The following is a 17,008-nucleotide window of genomic DNA, read 5'->3' as shown; positions in this document are numbered from 1 at the left end:
TTCAAGCAGTATTAGACAAAATAGAAAAAGTAGAAAAGAACAAGAAAACCTGCCTGCAAGCTGCCGAGAATTTCATTTTATTTGGTCAGCCTTGCGCTCTGCACGCCCTACCAATATCAGCATGCCATTGCTACATTGGTGCACATTCGTTTTCCCTGTTGCGACTACGAGAGCGTTTAAAGTGTTTTGGTTGGTCTGGAGGTAAGAGTGTGTGAGAGGGTACGAATTTGGTCCCGTGAATGGGAATGACTTTGCAATATAGACAACGAATGGTCGAACCGGTTCATCGTGAACCGGTAATCGGTATTTCTTTTTTCGTTTCAGTTAGGGTTCGGGTTCAGCGTGTTCTAGAATAACGGTTCTGGTTCAGTTCCGGCAAAAATACCGGTTCGATTCCGGTTCTTGCTCCGATTCAGTGCGGGTTCAACAGTCTGGTTGCAACACATGTTTTACGCACCGCACTGGCTCTTTTAACTATAATTCTGTATTGACTGTTGTGGCTCTGATATTTACTTTTTTTTGCAGGCGGTACTGAGGAATCCAAATGCGGTAAGCTTTTCCCTGCCAGGCAGTGAGCTGGTCAAAGTAATAGTTTATACTGGTGATTAGCAGTATATGTTTCCAGAGAAAATAGTTTCCAACATGCCTTTGATATTTTCCCTCAATATGCAAACTTGTCTGGAGCTCTGTCGAATCTGTCAAAATGCGAGTGCAGCCCATAGTACGTTCCATATCTAGTACCTTCCCATCCGCTTCTTTCCCAATACAACCGCGGTCTAAATTGACTGTTCTTGAAATAGAATGCAACAACCGTGGGGTATCCAATGGCATGTGGGAAGTGATTCTCGTAAGAATTCTTTGGAATGTCGAGAACAAGCAGAGTTTTGATTTGCCGTTATTGGAAAGACGTTGTCTAGTGTGCTCTGTATTTGGTGGAAAGTTATGGTATGCACGCAGATTGACCGACCACTTTTAAAAGTGTTAATTAGCATTCAAGCTTCGGTCGTTTCCTTGTTGTGGGCAGGTAGCACAGCACTGGTCTATCCACCCGTTCTGGAATCACACGCAAGGGGGCTCGTATTCCCTTCAATATCTGTCTTCTGTACTTTCGGTGCGGTGTTTTTTTAGCCTTCTTCTAGAAGAGGCCTGGCCCGCACGTGTGCTGGCGCAAAGTATTTCCTCGGTATACAGCTGTGTGTTCTCATGCCTGGGGTAGCTCCAAAACGCGTGCTACAGGCTTAATGAATACCGGTGTTCTATAAGGTATCTGAGGCTTTTTATGGGCACTTCTTATTGCTATGCCACAGGGAAAATATTTTAGAAGACCTCGTGTTTGATGTAGACATCATGGTCTCTGTTTTACTAACACTAGTCCCCCTTCTCGTGACAACAAAATGAGTATGGCAAATTGTGCTACATTGACCTCAAATTTCTTGTCTGGTCACTCGAGACATTTTATGGGGCGTCTTGAAAGGAGTGTTCACCAAACACGTGATAGGCTCAAGAGCTGGGGTGTAACTCTCGGCTCAGTGTGCCCTAATTGCCCACATCTATGAAATAAGGAACTTGTGGCCCGAAAATGCGTCGTCGTCCGATCATTCTGGCGCGTTGTGCACTTCGGATCGCGAGAACTCGGAATCGGCTGATATATAAACGAAACTTACCCTCCCAGAGGCGATATTGCGTGCGTGCTCATAGTGGCGGGTGCTTTCGGATTGTGGCGAAACCGCTGCGAAGCGGTGGCGAGGGGCTAGCATCATTGGGCTGTGTGGCCTATTTTAAGGCGCATGCGACGACAATCTCTCTCTTGCTTGTCGGAGGAGCTTTTCTTCCTTGGTGAGGAGGAGTTCCTCGAACAGTGGTCATGTGCTTTTGTTTCGGTACAGGAAGGGCGAGTAGCCCTAGTATTCAAACCAGGGTTGTTGTTTTTCTTTTGTTGCAGTTATTCCAATTCTTTTTTTGTATCTATATATGTCGTTGTACGGCTATGCAATAGGATCTATCCTATGGCACATAGTTAACACGATTGTACTGAACATTGTGTCTGTAGGCATTGTGCATGAATTTTATGTGTCCCGTGTTTGTAGTGTAACGTTTTGTGTGTATTGTCAAAAGACGTTTTCTGAAAAACTTCCATTATATGAAAGCCGTGTCTATGTGTTATGTACCAGAAACTTGAGGTGCTTGAAGCAGAGATCCTTAAAGGCTAGATGCATTAATTTCAGTGTTGTACGGAACGGCGTTACGAGGAACGGCGTTCCTGGAACTAGTTCCTTTTGGCAAGAACGGAGGAACGCCACCGTTCCATTAAGGGTGGGTGGAACTGTAACGGTAACTCGATGCGTTTTTGAAGGAACGGCAAGAACGGCGTTCCTCTCGTTACATCGCTAGGATTTGGCTGTTTTTGATGCCAAGGCTCGAGTACAAAAATCCACAAAGCGCTACTGCGTTTTTCTTCCCATAAGATGGTCAGTTTTCCCGCCCTTCAGCCGTACGTGCTTCCTCGAAGGTCAAAGGCGGAAGAATAACCACGCAGCAGGCCGCAGCTTGTGCTTGCTTTCATGCTGGTTGCTTACGCGGCATTCGAGGGGTGAGTAGCGTAGCCGCGAGAATGCTTTTCACCAGTCATCGTTTGTCTGGGAAGGCCAGAATGCGCGTCTGGCCAATAGAATTGTTCCATGTCGGGGAAAGAATAGAGAGTTTTTAGCAGTCGGTCCGTTTTGTCGTATGCATTGTTACAGGGTTTACCGGGACCCGGCTGGGCACTTGAGCATTCGTCGCGGTAGGGGGATTAGTTCCGCGGGCCTGCCTTCGCCAAGTCCGTGCCTCCGCATCCTTCCTACTCGCCCTTCCGCGCGGTCCCGGTCAACCCGGTAAAGACGTAGCCAACTAAACGGACGGACTGCTAAACGGGAACCGGACATTTCGGTGTCGGACATTTCGGTCCAGGACGTTTCGGTGTGGACATTTCTGTGCAGGGACATTTTGGTGCACGACGTCTTGGCCCAGACATTTTGAGTGAGGGGATGTCCCAGGCATTCTTTGAACATTTTAGCTTTAATATTGTAATTTCGTGACTTGATATGATTTTACGTTCGAGACTTGTGCTTGCGCCGGCGTTCGTGGAAACGAACGCTAAACCCTGGCGGAGCGTTGCCACGTGAAACCAAATTTCTGTAGCAGATGGTAAAAATTAACTTTGTTAATTTGGATCCGTTCAACCATTTTTGGTTATTTTAACATTCATGTGAACAACCTTAATACTTTAAGTGAAAGCGATTTCCTTTCACTTCACCCAACGGTGCAAGACGCTGCTGCTTTTAGTCTGTTCCTCCCCCCTCCCCAGCAAAACTTCCGCGAAAAAACAACAGAAAAACGAGGTCGATTAGGCGCGTGTGCATTTCGTTTTAATTATTCTCTCAATCAATCTCGCCTTCGTTGCATTCGGTGTCAGTTCTACTTAAAACTAAGAAACCAACGAACGCACTTACGGTGGCGTTACTTAGGGGAGGGGAAAGCTGAGCCCCGCCGGCAATCATACCCCTAAGTACAGAGAGAGGGCTGTCACTTGTGCTTCACCATTGCGTCGACTGGACTTCGAAAACTTGAAGACGACTGTTGCTGCTCTCGTCACACTAGCCTATTCATTTTATTTTTGCGCCTTATAATGGGAGGAAGCGATGTATACCTGGGGTGTCCATGATATGCGTGACTTGATGAGTTAATTCCCAAGGGGGCGACTAAAGGCGCAGAAAGAGCCATTCCTGGAGTGGGGGCGCCGTCGATATGACTGCGACGCGCGGAAGGGCATAGCCAGCAAACAATAGTAGCCATTGTGTTCTCAGTGGCGCTTTTTGGGTGGCTTTTTGTGTCACATTATAGAGGTTTCGTGCGCCCATGGTGAATGTAAAGCTTTTTCTCTGTTTTAAACGCGATGTGTGCTATGTCATTGTTTTGAATGTATCACCCAATTCCTGCAAAATCCTCCACTAAGAGGCTGGCAGTATGTTCTAAATAAAAAATAAAAAATCACTGCGGTGACGCTTCGGAGACAGTGAACTCCACCACGCCAGTACGATTTTCAGGGGGAACCGAAAATAATATGGCTGAAAAAGAAATCTGGTCGAGATTCGAGCGTACAGGCGGGAGGTGGGAGGAGGGGGGGGGGTGCTAAACAAACAATCAAAATGTGGTAAATGTAGCCTTGTAAATATTAAACGAAGTTGGTTGTATCGAACACAATGGGTGGAATTTGTATGCACAACCGCTACGCGCTTATTCAGCATTTAGGACATTAGAACCTCCGGCTGTTTTCCAAAAGGCCCGTTTTTCCTTGCGACAATATCCTAGACCAGTGTTCGCGAATTCATTTTAGCAAGGCAGCCCAGCCTACGCAATACTCTTCATAAGGTTTTCTTCATTTTGGGGGGCTAGCTAATGTTTGTTACTTTTTGGACATTGAGAGTGTGCATGTAATTTATGTATTTTGAGGTTGGGTAATTTTAAAAAATACAAAAAAGGCGGTAGACCCATCGTAAACACGGGTAATTGTCTTAGCTAAGAAAGAGCGAATATAAATTAACAACCTGTCATAAAAAAAAAAAAACGTGTGCTAAAGAATTCAATCGGCTGCGTAACAGGTGTCCCCAGGAAGAGGTATTAAACAAAAATTTATAAATGTAGAATTTCTAAAAATACCTGGCAAAGACCGAACATGGCATCAATCAGAAAAATAAATTCACTGCTCCAGATTGTTCTCCATAACCCACGTTAAGCGGAAATAAAAATATAACGGCTGTCGCAAGCAGGCAAGCACCGGATAATTTGGTCGCCGAAATGTCCGTACACCGAAATGTCCGTGCACCGAAATTTCCGCACCGAAATATCCTGCACCGAATTGTCCTCGAGCCGTCTGGAGTTTTTCCGGTGCTCCCTGAAAAAATTCGCCTAGGAGCGTTTCTTTTGATTATCTTTATCTCCAGATAATCTGCTGCCGGTGGTGTTAATATTCGTATAATATACGTAGTTCGATGTGAGTTTTAAATGCCTCACTTTATTTCAACCCAGGATTATCCGACACTGTATTTTATTTTAAAAACCTAATTGTAACGTTAATGTAACGACACGTTCCAATTTTCGAAGTGGAACTGGAACGCCTTCCTTTCGCAATAAAGGAACTTGTAACGGGAATTCGTTTCGATATTGGCCAGGAACGAGGAACGAGCTTTTGTTTCTATTTTGGAGGAATGTGTACAACACTGATTAATTGATGGTGTTGTTCTACGTCACCTGCCAAATATGCTGTGAGTTTAATGCCAAATCCTTAGTGATGTTGGTGGAAAATCCGCCATCTTGGACGTACAAAATGGCTCACGAATGGCACGTGATATGGCTGTCTCGCGGCACATAATATGGGCTACTGCTGAAAGGATAAAAACTTGTCAATGAATGCTCAGGTTGAAGCGAAATTAATAAGTCACCTCCTACAATTTAACGAGGTATGCTTAAAAGGAAACTGGCTATATTTTGTGTTTGATGAAATTTCAACCAGGGCTCTCGGAATGGGAGACAAGCAAGGGACATCTAACCGATACAGCTCGATGATTCTTTCAGACCAAAGTGAACCTAGCGAGTGGCTTCTGGCCTTCTGCGTCGATACGTCTGTAGGAGACGTGTACTCAGTACTACAGGAGAAATTTGAGCACGGCTATTACACAACAACAGAACGGGTGAGTAGAAGAGAACGTTCCCGCTAGCAGCTGTTATGTAGGACTCACAAGGGCAATTCTCCTAGCCCTTACTTGTAGGAACCAAAACAGAAAAAACAAAAGAATAATTATGATAATAAATCCCGTTATTTCTTTATGTCGCACGTTGAAATTGCGACATCAAAGCGAAGTCTTGCTGCGCACCAACCCCTGTGTAAAATAATATTGCAAACTAGTCTGTTACTGCGAATGTCACCCGCATAGGTTGCAAAACGTGGTATGAGTTGGTTTTACTCTGATATCTAAAGCCAGTGTTTTGAAAGTGAAGTATTGTTATGCAGAAAAAACTTACTCCACGATCACTCCAGCCTTAAACAGAGCTGTTGCAAAAACAGCCATGGAAATGCGACCATCCGTGAATTAATGCTGTAAAGCACGGCTGGTGCCAGAAAAAGATAGACTTCGACGCCATATAGCTTAGCCGACTCGCCCGGCTTTTGTTTCAGTTGAGAAGACGGAGCCGGCGCAGTTGACAGAAAGCGGGGACACTCATGTCATAGTCGCTCTTTTGTGTTAGCTTTTTTTTTAATGCGACAGTGTGTTGCCTGGCGGAAATGAAGCTACATCTATAGATGTGCAGGTAAGCTGCCGTCTGTCGAATGAATGCATGAAAAGAGCTGTTGTAGGGTCCCTATATGTAGGGTCCCTGTTGTAGGGTCCCTATATATAGGGGTGATTCATACGCTGAAAACCTGCGCCCGGAAGGCATCAAATCCTCGCTGCTTATGGTGACGGGCACGTTTCACGCAGAGAATTTATGTCAGCCTTTCCGCAGGAACCGCAGGCAGCTGTCGTTGAACGGGCACGGTAGGGTGCTGGCCATGCCCGCTATTTAGCACGGGAGAGAACCGCACCAACATTGTCTTTCAAGCAAAAACTCTTCCCGGTGGGGGAGTCGACTTTAGAGATCTGCAGAGTTCGGGATTCTGGGCTGAGAACGTGTGGCGTGACGATGAGGTTTCTGTTGCTAGAAAAATTGTTCATTTGGTGCTGTTGTAAGCAACAGCAGCCACGATTGAATAATTGTGGGTGTTATTTGCGGGAAAGTTTCTTGGAAGGGGTATTCTTCTCCCTAGCCCTCGCAAAAAAGTTTTGTTCACCTTATTTTAGTGTACAGTGCATTCGCGGAAAGATTAGGCTTTATTCGGTAATTTCTACAAACTTTAGAGTACTCTTCTAAATTATAATATTTTCGTTCTATAACCTTTTCCGACAAGTAACCGCGTTCTCAATGATGGCCATGTTTAACCAGCAATTACAAATTAAAGAGTGGGTTAATGCAGGGATTCTTTGTGAAAAAGAGTTGTAACTAACAACAGCCCGTTCAATTTCACAATCATTGTTCTATATCCAGAGGTCCATGAAAACACTTTTTTAAATGGCGGTGGTGTGCATATGAATGGTTCTCGTTAACACATCATTTGAAATTTTTATCTTTGTCACATGCTGGTTTCTTGTTTTCGTGTCCCGTGTATGGTCACAATTCTAAATAACAAGTATGACAATGACGGGTTTCTTGCTGACACGACAGGAGAGTGCGAGGAAACTTATATAAAGGTCATTGGGAGCAGCAGACAATTCAGCTGGATCTCAGTGGAAAATCTACTTCAGTCGTATAACACACTTTATGTCCCTTCTTTTGCTTGTATGCCCTTCAAAATGCTATAAGAGTGGACTTGTGTTGGTAGAAGCCGACTTCATGCTGATTGGAAGAGGTCAGGTGCAAGCACAAGAGGCGACTAAGGGCAGAAGAGCATATAAAAATTGATTCTGAGTGGAAGGCCGCTGCAATTTTCACGTTAACAACATCGTGTGTGCAAAAGTCCCCGTATACTTTTCCTACCGAACAAGGCTAATACATTGAGTACAGCCTTAAGTGGTAAGTTCTCATTTCTTTGCTAAAACTTTCCAAAACTCCAGTGCTTGCTTTTGATAACGAGCTAGTACATTTGGAATACTTGGAATTGCTTGCGAGAAAGTTTAGCTAGGGAATTTGAGATTAAGAATGAATACGAAGTAAATTTGTTATTTTTTACTTGTTGCGTGCACGTTGCTGCGAGGTACATTAAAATGTGTTATCAGTGTGTACGTAACCAGAAAATTTCGGACAAATATTTCGGACAGACCACCTTTTGTATTGAAACGTTCTAATCTGTCCAGAAGTAATAAAATAGGGCCCGGAAGGCGGATTTTCAATCCATAATATTCAATAAAATATATAGCGCGAATGTTTCGCCTCAAACTTCACTGTACCTTAGCCTTTAGGCTCCCTCGTAGTCAGATTGAATGCAGTTGCATTCGTACAAAAATCTTGAAAATTTTCAGACGACTTCAAAGATACAAACAAGTAGCAAGCAATATTGTGGCGCAAAACTGTAAGAAATCAATACGATGACGTATACAGTCCACCCGTGTTACAACAAACTCGGACGCGAATCTGACTTTGTTGTAAACGCCCCTTTGTTAAAAGATTGCATGATTTGCTCTTTCTGCAAAGCAGACCGCACTCTAAAAACATTAAATAAAGCGAGACTTCGCTTAATGAATTTCGTTATGGCGATGGTTAAATGTAGTCAATGTAATTGTTATGCTCATTTAGAGCTACGAACATTACAAAACATCGCTCTGCAGTAGTTTTTACACCCTAAATTTATATACGTGATATTGTCACATAATACAAAATTTGCTATAGTCAGACCTTCAATTTTAAATTACACATTTAACGTACAACACCCACAAGAGTAACGTTCATTGCTTATGGGTGAGCTTTGAAATTGGTTGTGTGGGTACATCTCTTAACACGAATAAATTCGCTCTTCTATCACATAAACAGCTTCGCTCTGACGTATATCGACTGAACATTTTTATCGGCAGAACATTTCTCTCCCTGACATGCCGCCCCAGCTGGAAACATAAATATTATGATTTCTTGGAGAAGAGTTAAGTTGATATAATGACATTTGATCTAAAAAGACTAAAAAGAATCAACGCCACGTACATAAAGGTTCGATCATTCTTTATCAACAGAGTTCGTTAACACATAAATTTTAATTTTTTGTACGTATTTCTTTCAAAATAATGTAGGAGAACAGGTGATGGGTCAGTTCACACACTCGCAAAGACGCCCACATGGGTGCTCTTCCTCAACCTGTTCCTGATTACGTGTGCAACGCGTATCATGGTTCTGCAGATCAATTTCATGTGGATGTCCGTGTCAGCATCCCTTGCAACTGCCACTGCCACCACCGCTCCCAGTCTCTAACACACCTTTCTCTTTATGTTCACCTTAACGTTTCCTTTCTTTGCTCTTATAAATGCAAATATACATTTTGATCTCAACTCGCACGTCGGCTCAGCCGGGGGCTCATCAGTCCCGCAAATTTTATGTTCACCAGAATCAGATACCTTACTATCTACCAGAGATACCGCGTACCTGCGTTCGTACGGACGCCCGAACCAAATTTTAGCTTTGGCCAAGGGTACATCACTTGATCGGATAAAACGTTGGTATTCGGCGCTGTGATGAGAACTAAAACCACCTAAAGGTGGGCCACAATTCTAGGCGGCCCCTCTATGGCGGATGGGGAAATGGGCGAATCAGAAACCAGCAGCCCGTCTCCTGCAAAAGGCCCAAGGCTTTTAAACCAGGCAATTCAAGTGAGAATTTAGAACAGGAGTTCGGCGATTCTCTCCGGGGCAGTATGGTGTACCAGCGTGTACCACTTTCTTCTTTCACTGACGTAGTCATCCTGGCTCTTACCAACCCTGCCGTGTTTCATCGCAGGAGTGTTGTAAACTGGGCTAGTTGGTAGTGTTCGATGAACAGCGTTAAAGCTGGACAAAAACAAGAAAAGGGGGAAGCACAAACAAGCGCTGACTTTCAGCTGACTTCTTTCGAAAAAAACAAAAACAAATATATACATACGTCGCATCCTCACAGGGCTGGTGCGAAAAGAAAAGACAGAGAAAAAAAACACCCTAGCTGCTGACACCGTTGCTACAGATTATGAAAATTACATTTCAAGCTATGCCCAGATAAGAAATCTCTTTTTCATGTAAAAGAACAGAAGGCTGACTGACGCAATCCGTCGGATGCTTAATAATGTGCGCTGCCTCAGCCAGCTTCCTCATTGCAAGCAGTGCGGTTGCACACCTCGGTTTGCAGACACTACGATTTTGTTCTTTCATAGGAACCAGGCGGACGGGAAGCTGGCCGAGGCAGCGCACATTATTAAGCATCCGACGGATTGCGTCAGTCAGCCTTCTGTTCTTTTGCATGAAAAAGAGATTTCTTATCTGGGCATAGCTTGAAATGTAATTTTCATAATCTGTAGCAACGGTGTCAGCAGCTAGGGTGTTTTTTTTTCTCTGTCTTTTCTTTTCGCACCAGCCCTGTGAGGATGCGACGTATGAATATATTTGTTTTTGTTTTTTTTTTCGAAAGAAGTCAGCTGAAAGTCAGCGCTTGTTTGTGCTTCCCCCTTTTCTTGTTTTTGTCCAGCTTTCCCGCTGTTAGCCATCGTGCTTTACCCTAGATGCTCTAAACGTGATTGAAATACGTCGAAGCAAAAAATATTTATTTGCATAGAAACAAATTGGCTAATGTGTACTTGTGTTTTGCATTAAATCTAACCTTTCTTTCTGTGACGCTAAAAAGGTTGACTGTAAACCGTGCCCCCATTCCCAGTAGTGGGTTCAAGTTTGCTTTTGGAAACTTTTTCTTCGTACAAACCCGTGTTTAGAAAGTGTTTTTGTAGTGGCTCCGCCTATGTGATGGTGAAATATTGAATTAAAAAGGATGCTAAAAATGTGACCTCCAAAAACTGATGTGATTCATGGTTCGCTCTCAGTTAAGTGATAGAACGCAGAATTGTAAAGTCACCATGAGAAATATCGCTCTACACGAAACAAAATTCGGCATCTTAACGACCGTGTTTCTCCTGCAGAAGCTCCTATTCTGTAAATGGTCTGATTCGCCGTCTGCTGACTGGCCGTTAACGATGGAGGCGATCTTACAAGAGTAGTCGCACCATCGCTTTCAGAGAATGTGGTGGAAACTTTATTGTTTCCTTAATCTCTACGTGGCAATGTTACTATGCGTACAGCCCATCAGAGATGGTCTGATTACACATAACTCTGCACACTATCTCCCACTTTCTTTTTTCAATCCCTTCCTCCACTACAGCTTCTTATTCCCTCCCTTCCTGCCCTATCTTCACGGTCACGTTTAGTCGAAAGGACAGCGAACAGGAAAATAAAAGCAGCTCGTAATAAAACGATTAAATGCCGGCTTTGTGGGCGACAGTTGCTACAGATGTAGAAAGTTTTTTCCATCAATCAGTTGGGTCAGCAGTAAAACGCGTCATAGAGTTTGACCTGTGCATACACTTCAGGTTTTCTTTATTTGGCCATTCGCAGCATATGTCAACAGTGGCCGATTTTCAGAAAACTCGTACTTTTCTTCATCCAAGAAGTACAATCGTCTTATATCTTGGATTTGAAGCTCACATTTGATTAGTCAGTTTACTCAACAAAGAACCTGGACTTCCGAAACATAATGCTCAGTTTAGCTTTCTTTAGCTGAAACGGGATACATTTTTTTAAATTTTGAGAAACACACACGAATACACGAGATCTCAGTATGCGCATGGCTGGAGTTAACTGAGTACACTGGCGCGAAACATATGGGGATTTTGTAACCTACCCATATATCTTTCTTGGGGATTGCGTGAACAAAAATGAAGCACGCTTTTCTTGAATGGCACGTTGAAAGGTCTGATTTGAGTCAAAAGTATGACACCTGTCCTACCGTCAAAGTAACACTAATGGTAACAACAATCACACATTCATGCATGCTAACGTAAAACATGCGGAGCGAAATGTCTTCGAAGCTGTTCGCAAAAAAAAGGGCATGCGATTTTCAGGAGCGCGGCTTAGAGTATTATTGCAGAACTTGCTTTTTACTGATAAACGCTGCATCTAGGAAATAAACATAATATTAGCTAATTACATCTGCACGAGCAACCATTTTGGGGGCCTTTTGTAGCTTCTTTTCTGGAGCTTGCTACGAGCTCACACTGCGTTGTTAGCGTTCAACCTGGGTAATTTGACAAATATTTTTTAAAACATTGGCTGCAAAAAAGCGGCATCTAATATTTCGAGAATCCTCGAATACCTTCATGAAGGTGCCGAACCATACCGACAATGAAAAAAAAATCCATCCCTTGCTAAGGAAAGTTGAAGGAAGCACGAAAGCTGAAGGCGCGTCCAACATTACCTAAAAGTGGGTTCCATTTATCGTCAAACTTTTAAAGACCCAAATCGCCAAGAAAGAATGAACCCATGCGACGATTTCGGCGCATGATGCACTATTTTATTACTTCTTCATGATCAATACCTGTATTGTCTTATCTAGGAGCGTTCCTTTTCCGCAATTTTCAAGTACCCGCTTTCACAAAATCAAAGCCCGGTTTCACGCAAGCACCGTTCCCCAAAGAGAGCTTTATGGTCTACCAACCATCAACGAGGAAATGCACTAGTTTTAGATGCAACGCATTTCTTTAACTCGCCTTGTCCCGCGTCGTTGTCGTGGCGTAGTCCGCATCCCTCCCTTATTCTCCTCGCCGCGGCAGCTGCGCGCTCTGCCGCTCTCACCGCAGCGCCATCTGTGCGTCATAGCGGTCAGCGCGCAGCTTGCGCTCGGCTGCGCTCGCTCCCGTCGCCGTGCCAGCTGTTCGTTAGCGTGCAGCTTGCACTCGGTTAAAAATTTACACCATCTTCCCGCGAAGGGAACCATGGGGTAGATGCGACGCATCGGGGGTGAACATGCTGCGTAAATAGGATGCACAACAACAGCAATCCGCACGCTGACATCGCTAACATAACAGAAACGCAACGGCCACCCCCGATGCGTTGCATCTACCCCATGGTTCCCATCGCGGGAAGATGGTGTAAATTTTTTCAGCAGGACGTCATCGGTCCCGCCAAGAAAGTTTCGCTTTAAAAGTGGCATCGTTGAATGGCTTGCTTCCCTATGTCATTTTTGGGAGTAGCACTTGCTTTCAAGCCGGATTTTTGTCAGGTTTAAATACGTGTAGAAGGTCTGTGCACACGGAAGACGGGCATTAAATAGGTACACATATAAATTTAATATCAATAGCAAGCGCAGTGTTCGCCAATGTCATGCGCTTTAACTAACTACGTGTAGTCGCCGCCACTTTTGCACTTGCAAAAGGAATCTATTACAAGTCGTGCTTGAGGATCACTACTGTAGAACTCAAGGAAACAATATGCTCTCTCTGATGCTTCATTCGAAGTTTTTGTAATTTTTAATTTTCCCTTATTTGATCAGCCATCGTTAAGACTATAATAAAATACCCGAACAAGGGCACATATCTACATATCAAGTAATGTTGCTCCGCTTCAAAAGCCTCACATTCGGCCTTTCAAGTCAGTTATCTTAAACAGACGTATAGAAAAGGCACTAAAACTTTGCAATATTAGTTTTTTTACCCCTTTGTTGACGTGATCTTCTCATTTCTTCCTTTAATTATTTTTTACGGTTCACAGCATCGTATAAACGCTAGATCTGCCACCAAATCAGGAAACAACCTAATTACAAAAGTTTTTCCTTGATTATCTCCTGCAAAAGCAACAACCATGCGGGCACTCACCTCTTCCGGAGTCTTCTGCGCTCTCATCCTTATTTTTGCGGCATCACGAGCCTCCGCCGTTTCCGGTGAGACAATGTGCACGTGTTTGATCTAATTTTGTGATGAGCTAATAACAAAAGAAATTTTTCCTATAAACATATGGAAAACTTGCCAGGCAGAGTTCTCTCTTGTGCTCACCGTAGTTTCTTTTCTGATTTCAGGTTCGACCCAGGTCCAGTGCACAAATGTTGCCTTTCCGGATCTGATGGACATTCACAAGGTAATGTATACAGTTATGACGGGAATTTCTGTCTCTAATACACTTCATGCAATTGGAAGAAATATGACAAAAGACCGCATTTTATGTGTTTGAGTTAGTGTATACGATGACTTCTTTCTAAGGAAACAATTTTTCCTTGTCATAAAAAAACGTTTTGCAGGCATTTTACTTCTTAAGCCACAGTCCTTTTATTTATGTTATTCCTAATCTTCCATGCTTCGGTTGTGGAATTTTTGCGAGCCTTTTCGCATGCCCCTGGTGTAAGAGGAAGTGCTTCTCGTACGCCAAATAATGCTCCTCATTTGTAGATCAGTCAGTGCACATGAACTCAGTGGTCTCCCAAAGAGGGAGCACAATTACTCTATAAACTTCCAATAATTTTTTCCATTACACTTATTAGGACAACCAACCGTCTAGCGTTAAGAAATGGTCACATCATAACTGAATAGCGTTTACCTGTATATCTTTACGCTGTCATTACAGTGCATCAACGGGACCATGACGCTCTGCGGAACGTCAAGAGTAAGTCTTATTTCTTTTGGAATCCAGCTACTTGCAGCGAACTGTCAGCCGCGCATAACTCAAGATCGCGTCGGCCGTCAGCTTTACCGCATTGGGAGACCTAATCTTGGCTGCGTAAATTCACAGTCAATTCGCAATGCTTTTGCGTAATCCCAACGTAAGCAATTAGTGAAGTGAGCACGTATTGCCATGGCGCAATGAAGTGTAGTTTGGCGCGTCACTCGTAAAGATCACAACCAAAGTATCAAATATTGCACATAAAAATATACAACTTTCGGTATGCCTTACAAAAATTACGGTGGCTGCTGAGTCTGGGAAGGGACACACATTTCTGCAGGTCAAAATTGGCGTCAATACCACAAGGCGATCGAGCAACGTTGATCCCAAAGCGAGCGAAAGGCGGATGTTGAGCTAAAGAACATCGAGCAATCTTTTAAGTGCGAATGCACTTTATAAGCGACCCCAAACCATCCACCGCCGGCGGCGGCGGCGTCCGCAGTGCTCCTCTATATTTAAAAAAGAAACAGCATCCGGCGCCAGGTTTCGATCCGAGGACTTTGCGGCCGCAGCGCGACGCTCTACCGACCAAGCCACGGACGCGACGGTGATATCAGTGTTAGTGACGCGCCTTATATCTTTAACACATTCAAACTACGTCGTCCGCGGCGTGCGTTGGCGACTCAGCGGCGTTATAGCGGCTTGATAACTGCGTGGTGTACACGTGATACTACAAACCCGATGGAAGAGATGGAAGAGAAGGCGGCGAGGCGGTGGGCTGTGGGGGCCGAGCGCAAGCGCCGCAAGCGGGCCGACAACCGTGCATTCGCACTTTCACATTCTCCCCCTCGGGGAAATGCGGGGGAATTTTTTTACTGCACCTATTCATTTTTTTAATCGCTTTTAGTTAAACCTGCCACAACCTTTGTTTTGTTGTCACCTTCTCGGCCACCTCCACCGCCATGCTGTCATCTGATGCTACGTTACAAGTTTGATCACAGAAAAGTACGGCCTTGATCATCGGTTGTATGGCACGGTAAGGGCAGCGAAACGCTACTCCTGAAAACGGCGGAGCGTACCGATGCCGACGGTTCACTATTTCGTCACGCTCGACCTCAACCAGCGCCGTAATGAATAAAACAGCTATTTTTCCTTGTTTTTGCTCTCCAATTTGATCATGTGACTTACCAGCTTACTAGAAGGAGTGTCGAGAAATGCCATGCGTTGGGATATTTCGAATAGAGAGGTTTGTACTGCCCTTTTATGTTACGGTATTGGCAACCATAAAAACAAAATAAGGGGCCTTATTTTTATACGCCGTTATCGCTGACTTGAAAACAGTAAAAACTGTTGTTTCTTTCACTAGAAAACCGTTTTAAATCGCGCGTCGGGCGAAACTCCGCCTATTGAAAATTCACGGAGACATCTCGGCACCGAAGGTCGATGAAATTATTTGCCCTTTTTTGCGGCGGCAACAGCCGCCACTTGCAAGGTGAACGCAGCATCAAGTCACTTTTACGCACGTTGAAGTTGCCAATGTGTGGCGTATACATTTCCGCCAACGTTTATATTACGTCACGCCATCTCAGCCAACCACAGAGAGGGGTGACATACAAGCGTACTGTTGTTCAATCGCAAACACAGGCCTACGTTGTCATGTCCGCTGCATTTCGCTTCGTTTTTTTATGGCCGGTCAATAACTACGCGTCTTCATTAGATAGAAACAAGGCAACCTGTAGAACTTGTGCCAGCAAACGTCATCAAATGTCAAAATGACGAAAGCACACACAACCACTTTGTCAACCGAAAGAGTGTGACCAAAACTGAAAGCCAATTAGAAAATACTTCCGGTAAATTCACAGTTTCCGGTGGATATAGTGCGTCGATAATAGGGCCCTAGGCAGCGGTTGCTCACAGATGTGACTACGCAGACAATTTCCTTAGAGAAAAGTTCAATGTTTCAAAGTTTCAAAGGATAAGTGTAACTTTGAACACGTGGGTAGCAGCTCTATCTAGCATTGCTACAGCTGTGCCGCCTTGGCGCGCCGTGAAAGGGCCAGCTTCGCAAGAACAGGTATGCAATGTGATGGGGAGTTCTAGGGACACTGAGGTAACTGCATGCACTGTGAGAATAAAACATAAATTTGTGCTAGTTCAGACACAACAACGATCAGAAATTGCGCAAAGGAAGCGGTCAAAAAATGAAATTGTGGACACATGGCCGCGAGTAAAAACTGCGCTAGCGGTGCATACGACAATATAAAAACTGCGCAAAACCTGCTACAAAAAGTGATGCAGACATGGTAACGACTAAAAGCGGAATTTTATATTCGCGTATGAACAGCAGAACGCAAAACCATGCAGGTGGCAGAAACAGAGCGCAAGAAGTTAAGGTACGCGGTGAAACGAAGAACAATGAATTGTCTTTACTGCGCATGGGTAATCGTTTTTACCAAAGACAAAAAGAAGCAAAACGCCAACGCAATTTGAAACAACCTGAACGCCACACCGAATGCTACACAGAATTATAGGTGACACGTGCATCGCCTTTCTTGGGGATCACGTATGCTTCACAAAAATGTCTCCTGCGTGCACCCTTCAAAGGCCTCACAACCTTTCAAGCCTTGCAGCGTGAGCTATATTTGCGGGCTGTAAAAATGGAGACCAGCTGGCGGCCGCTAAATGAGCGTAGGCTGCGGGAATGTCCCATCAGATGATCATTGATATATTTAACAGTTTTGCTGATGTACGATCACCAGCATAATACGTGAAGTTTGCAGATTACTCAT

General features: G+C 44.1%; 1 protein-coding gene across 2 annotated transcripts in view; it reads left to right on the top strand.

The window, feature by feature from the left end:
- The first annotated feature begins 7,493 nt into the window (after nt 1-7,493).
- Nucleotides 7,494-17,008, top strand: part of LOC144138192 (uncharacterized) — a 39,863-nt gene continuing 30,348 nt past the window's right edge. Inside the window, exons 1-4 of one of the 2 annotated variants that reach the window (XM_077670366.1) lie at nt 7,494-7,647; nt 13,420-13,506; nt 13,642-13,700; nt 14,184-14,222. In XM_077670366.1, the coding sequence (XP_077526492.1) occupies nt 13,428-13,506; nt 13,642-13,700; nt 14,184-14,222 (177 nt within the window). In that variant the 5' untranslated portion in view covers nt 7,494-7,647; nt 13,420-13,427. Of the gene's footprint in view, nt 7,648-13,337; nt 13,507-13,641; nt 13,701-14,183; nt 14,223-17,008 lie in introns of both variants that reach the window. The other variant, XM_077670367.1, reaches the window with a different exon arrangement.

The sequence above is a fragment of the Haemaphysalis longicornis genome, unplaced genomic scaffold (genome assembly GCF_048455015.1).
Source record: "Haemaphysalis longicornis isolate Haplotype H1 unplaced genomic scaffold, Haemaphysalis longicornis Haplotype H1 scaffold_5, whole genome shotgun sequence".
NCBI classification, from domain to species: Eukaryota; Metazoa; Arthropoda; class Arachnida; order Ixodida; family Ixodidae; genus Haemaphysalis; species Haemaphysalis longicornis.
The sequence above is the reverse complement of the archived record's forward strand: the minus strand, read 5'-3'. Positions and strand labels throughout refer to the sequence as shown.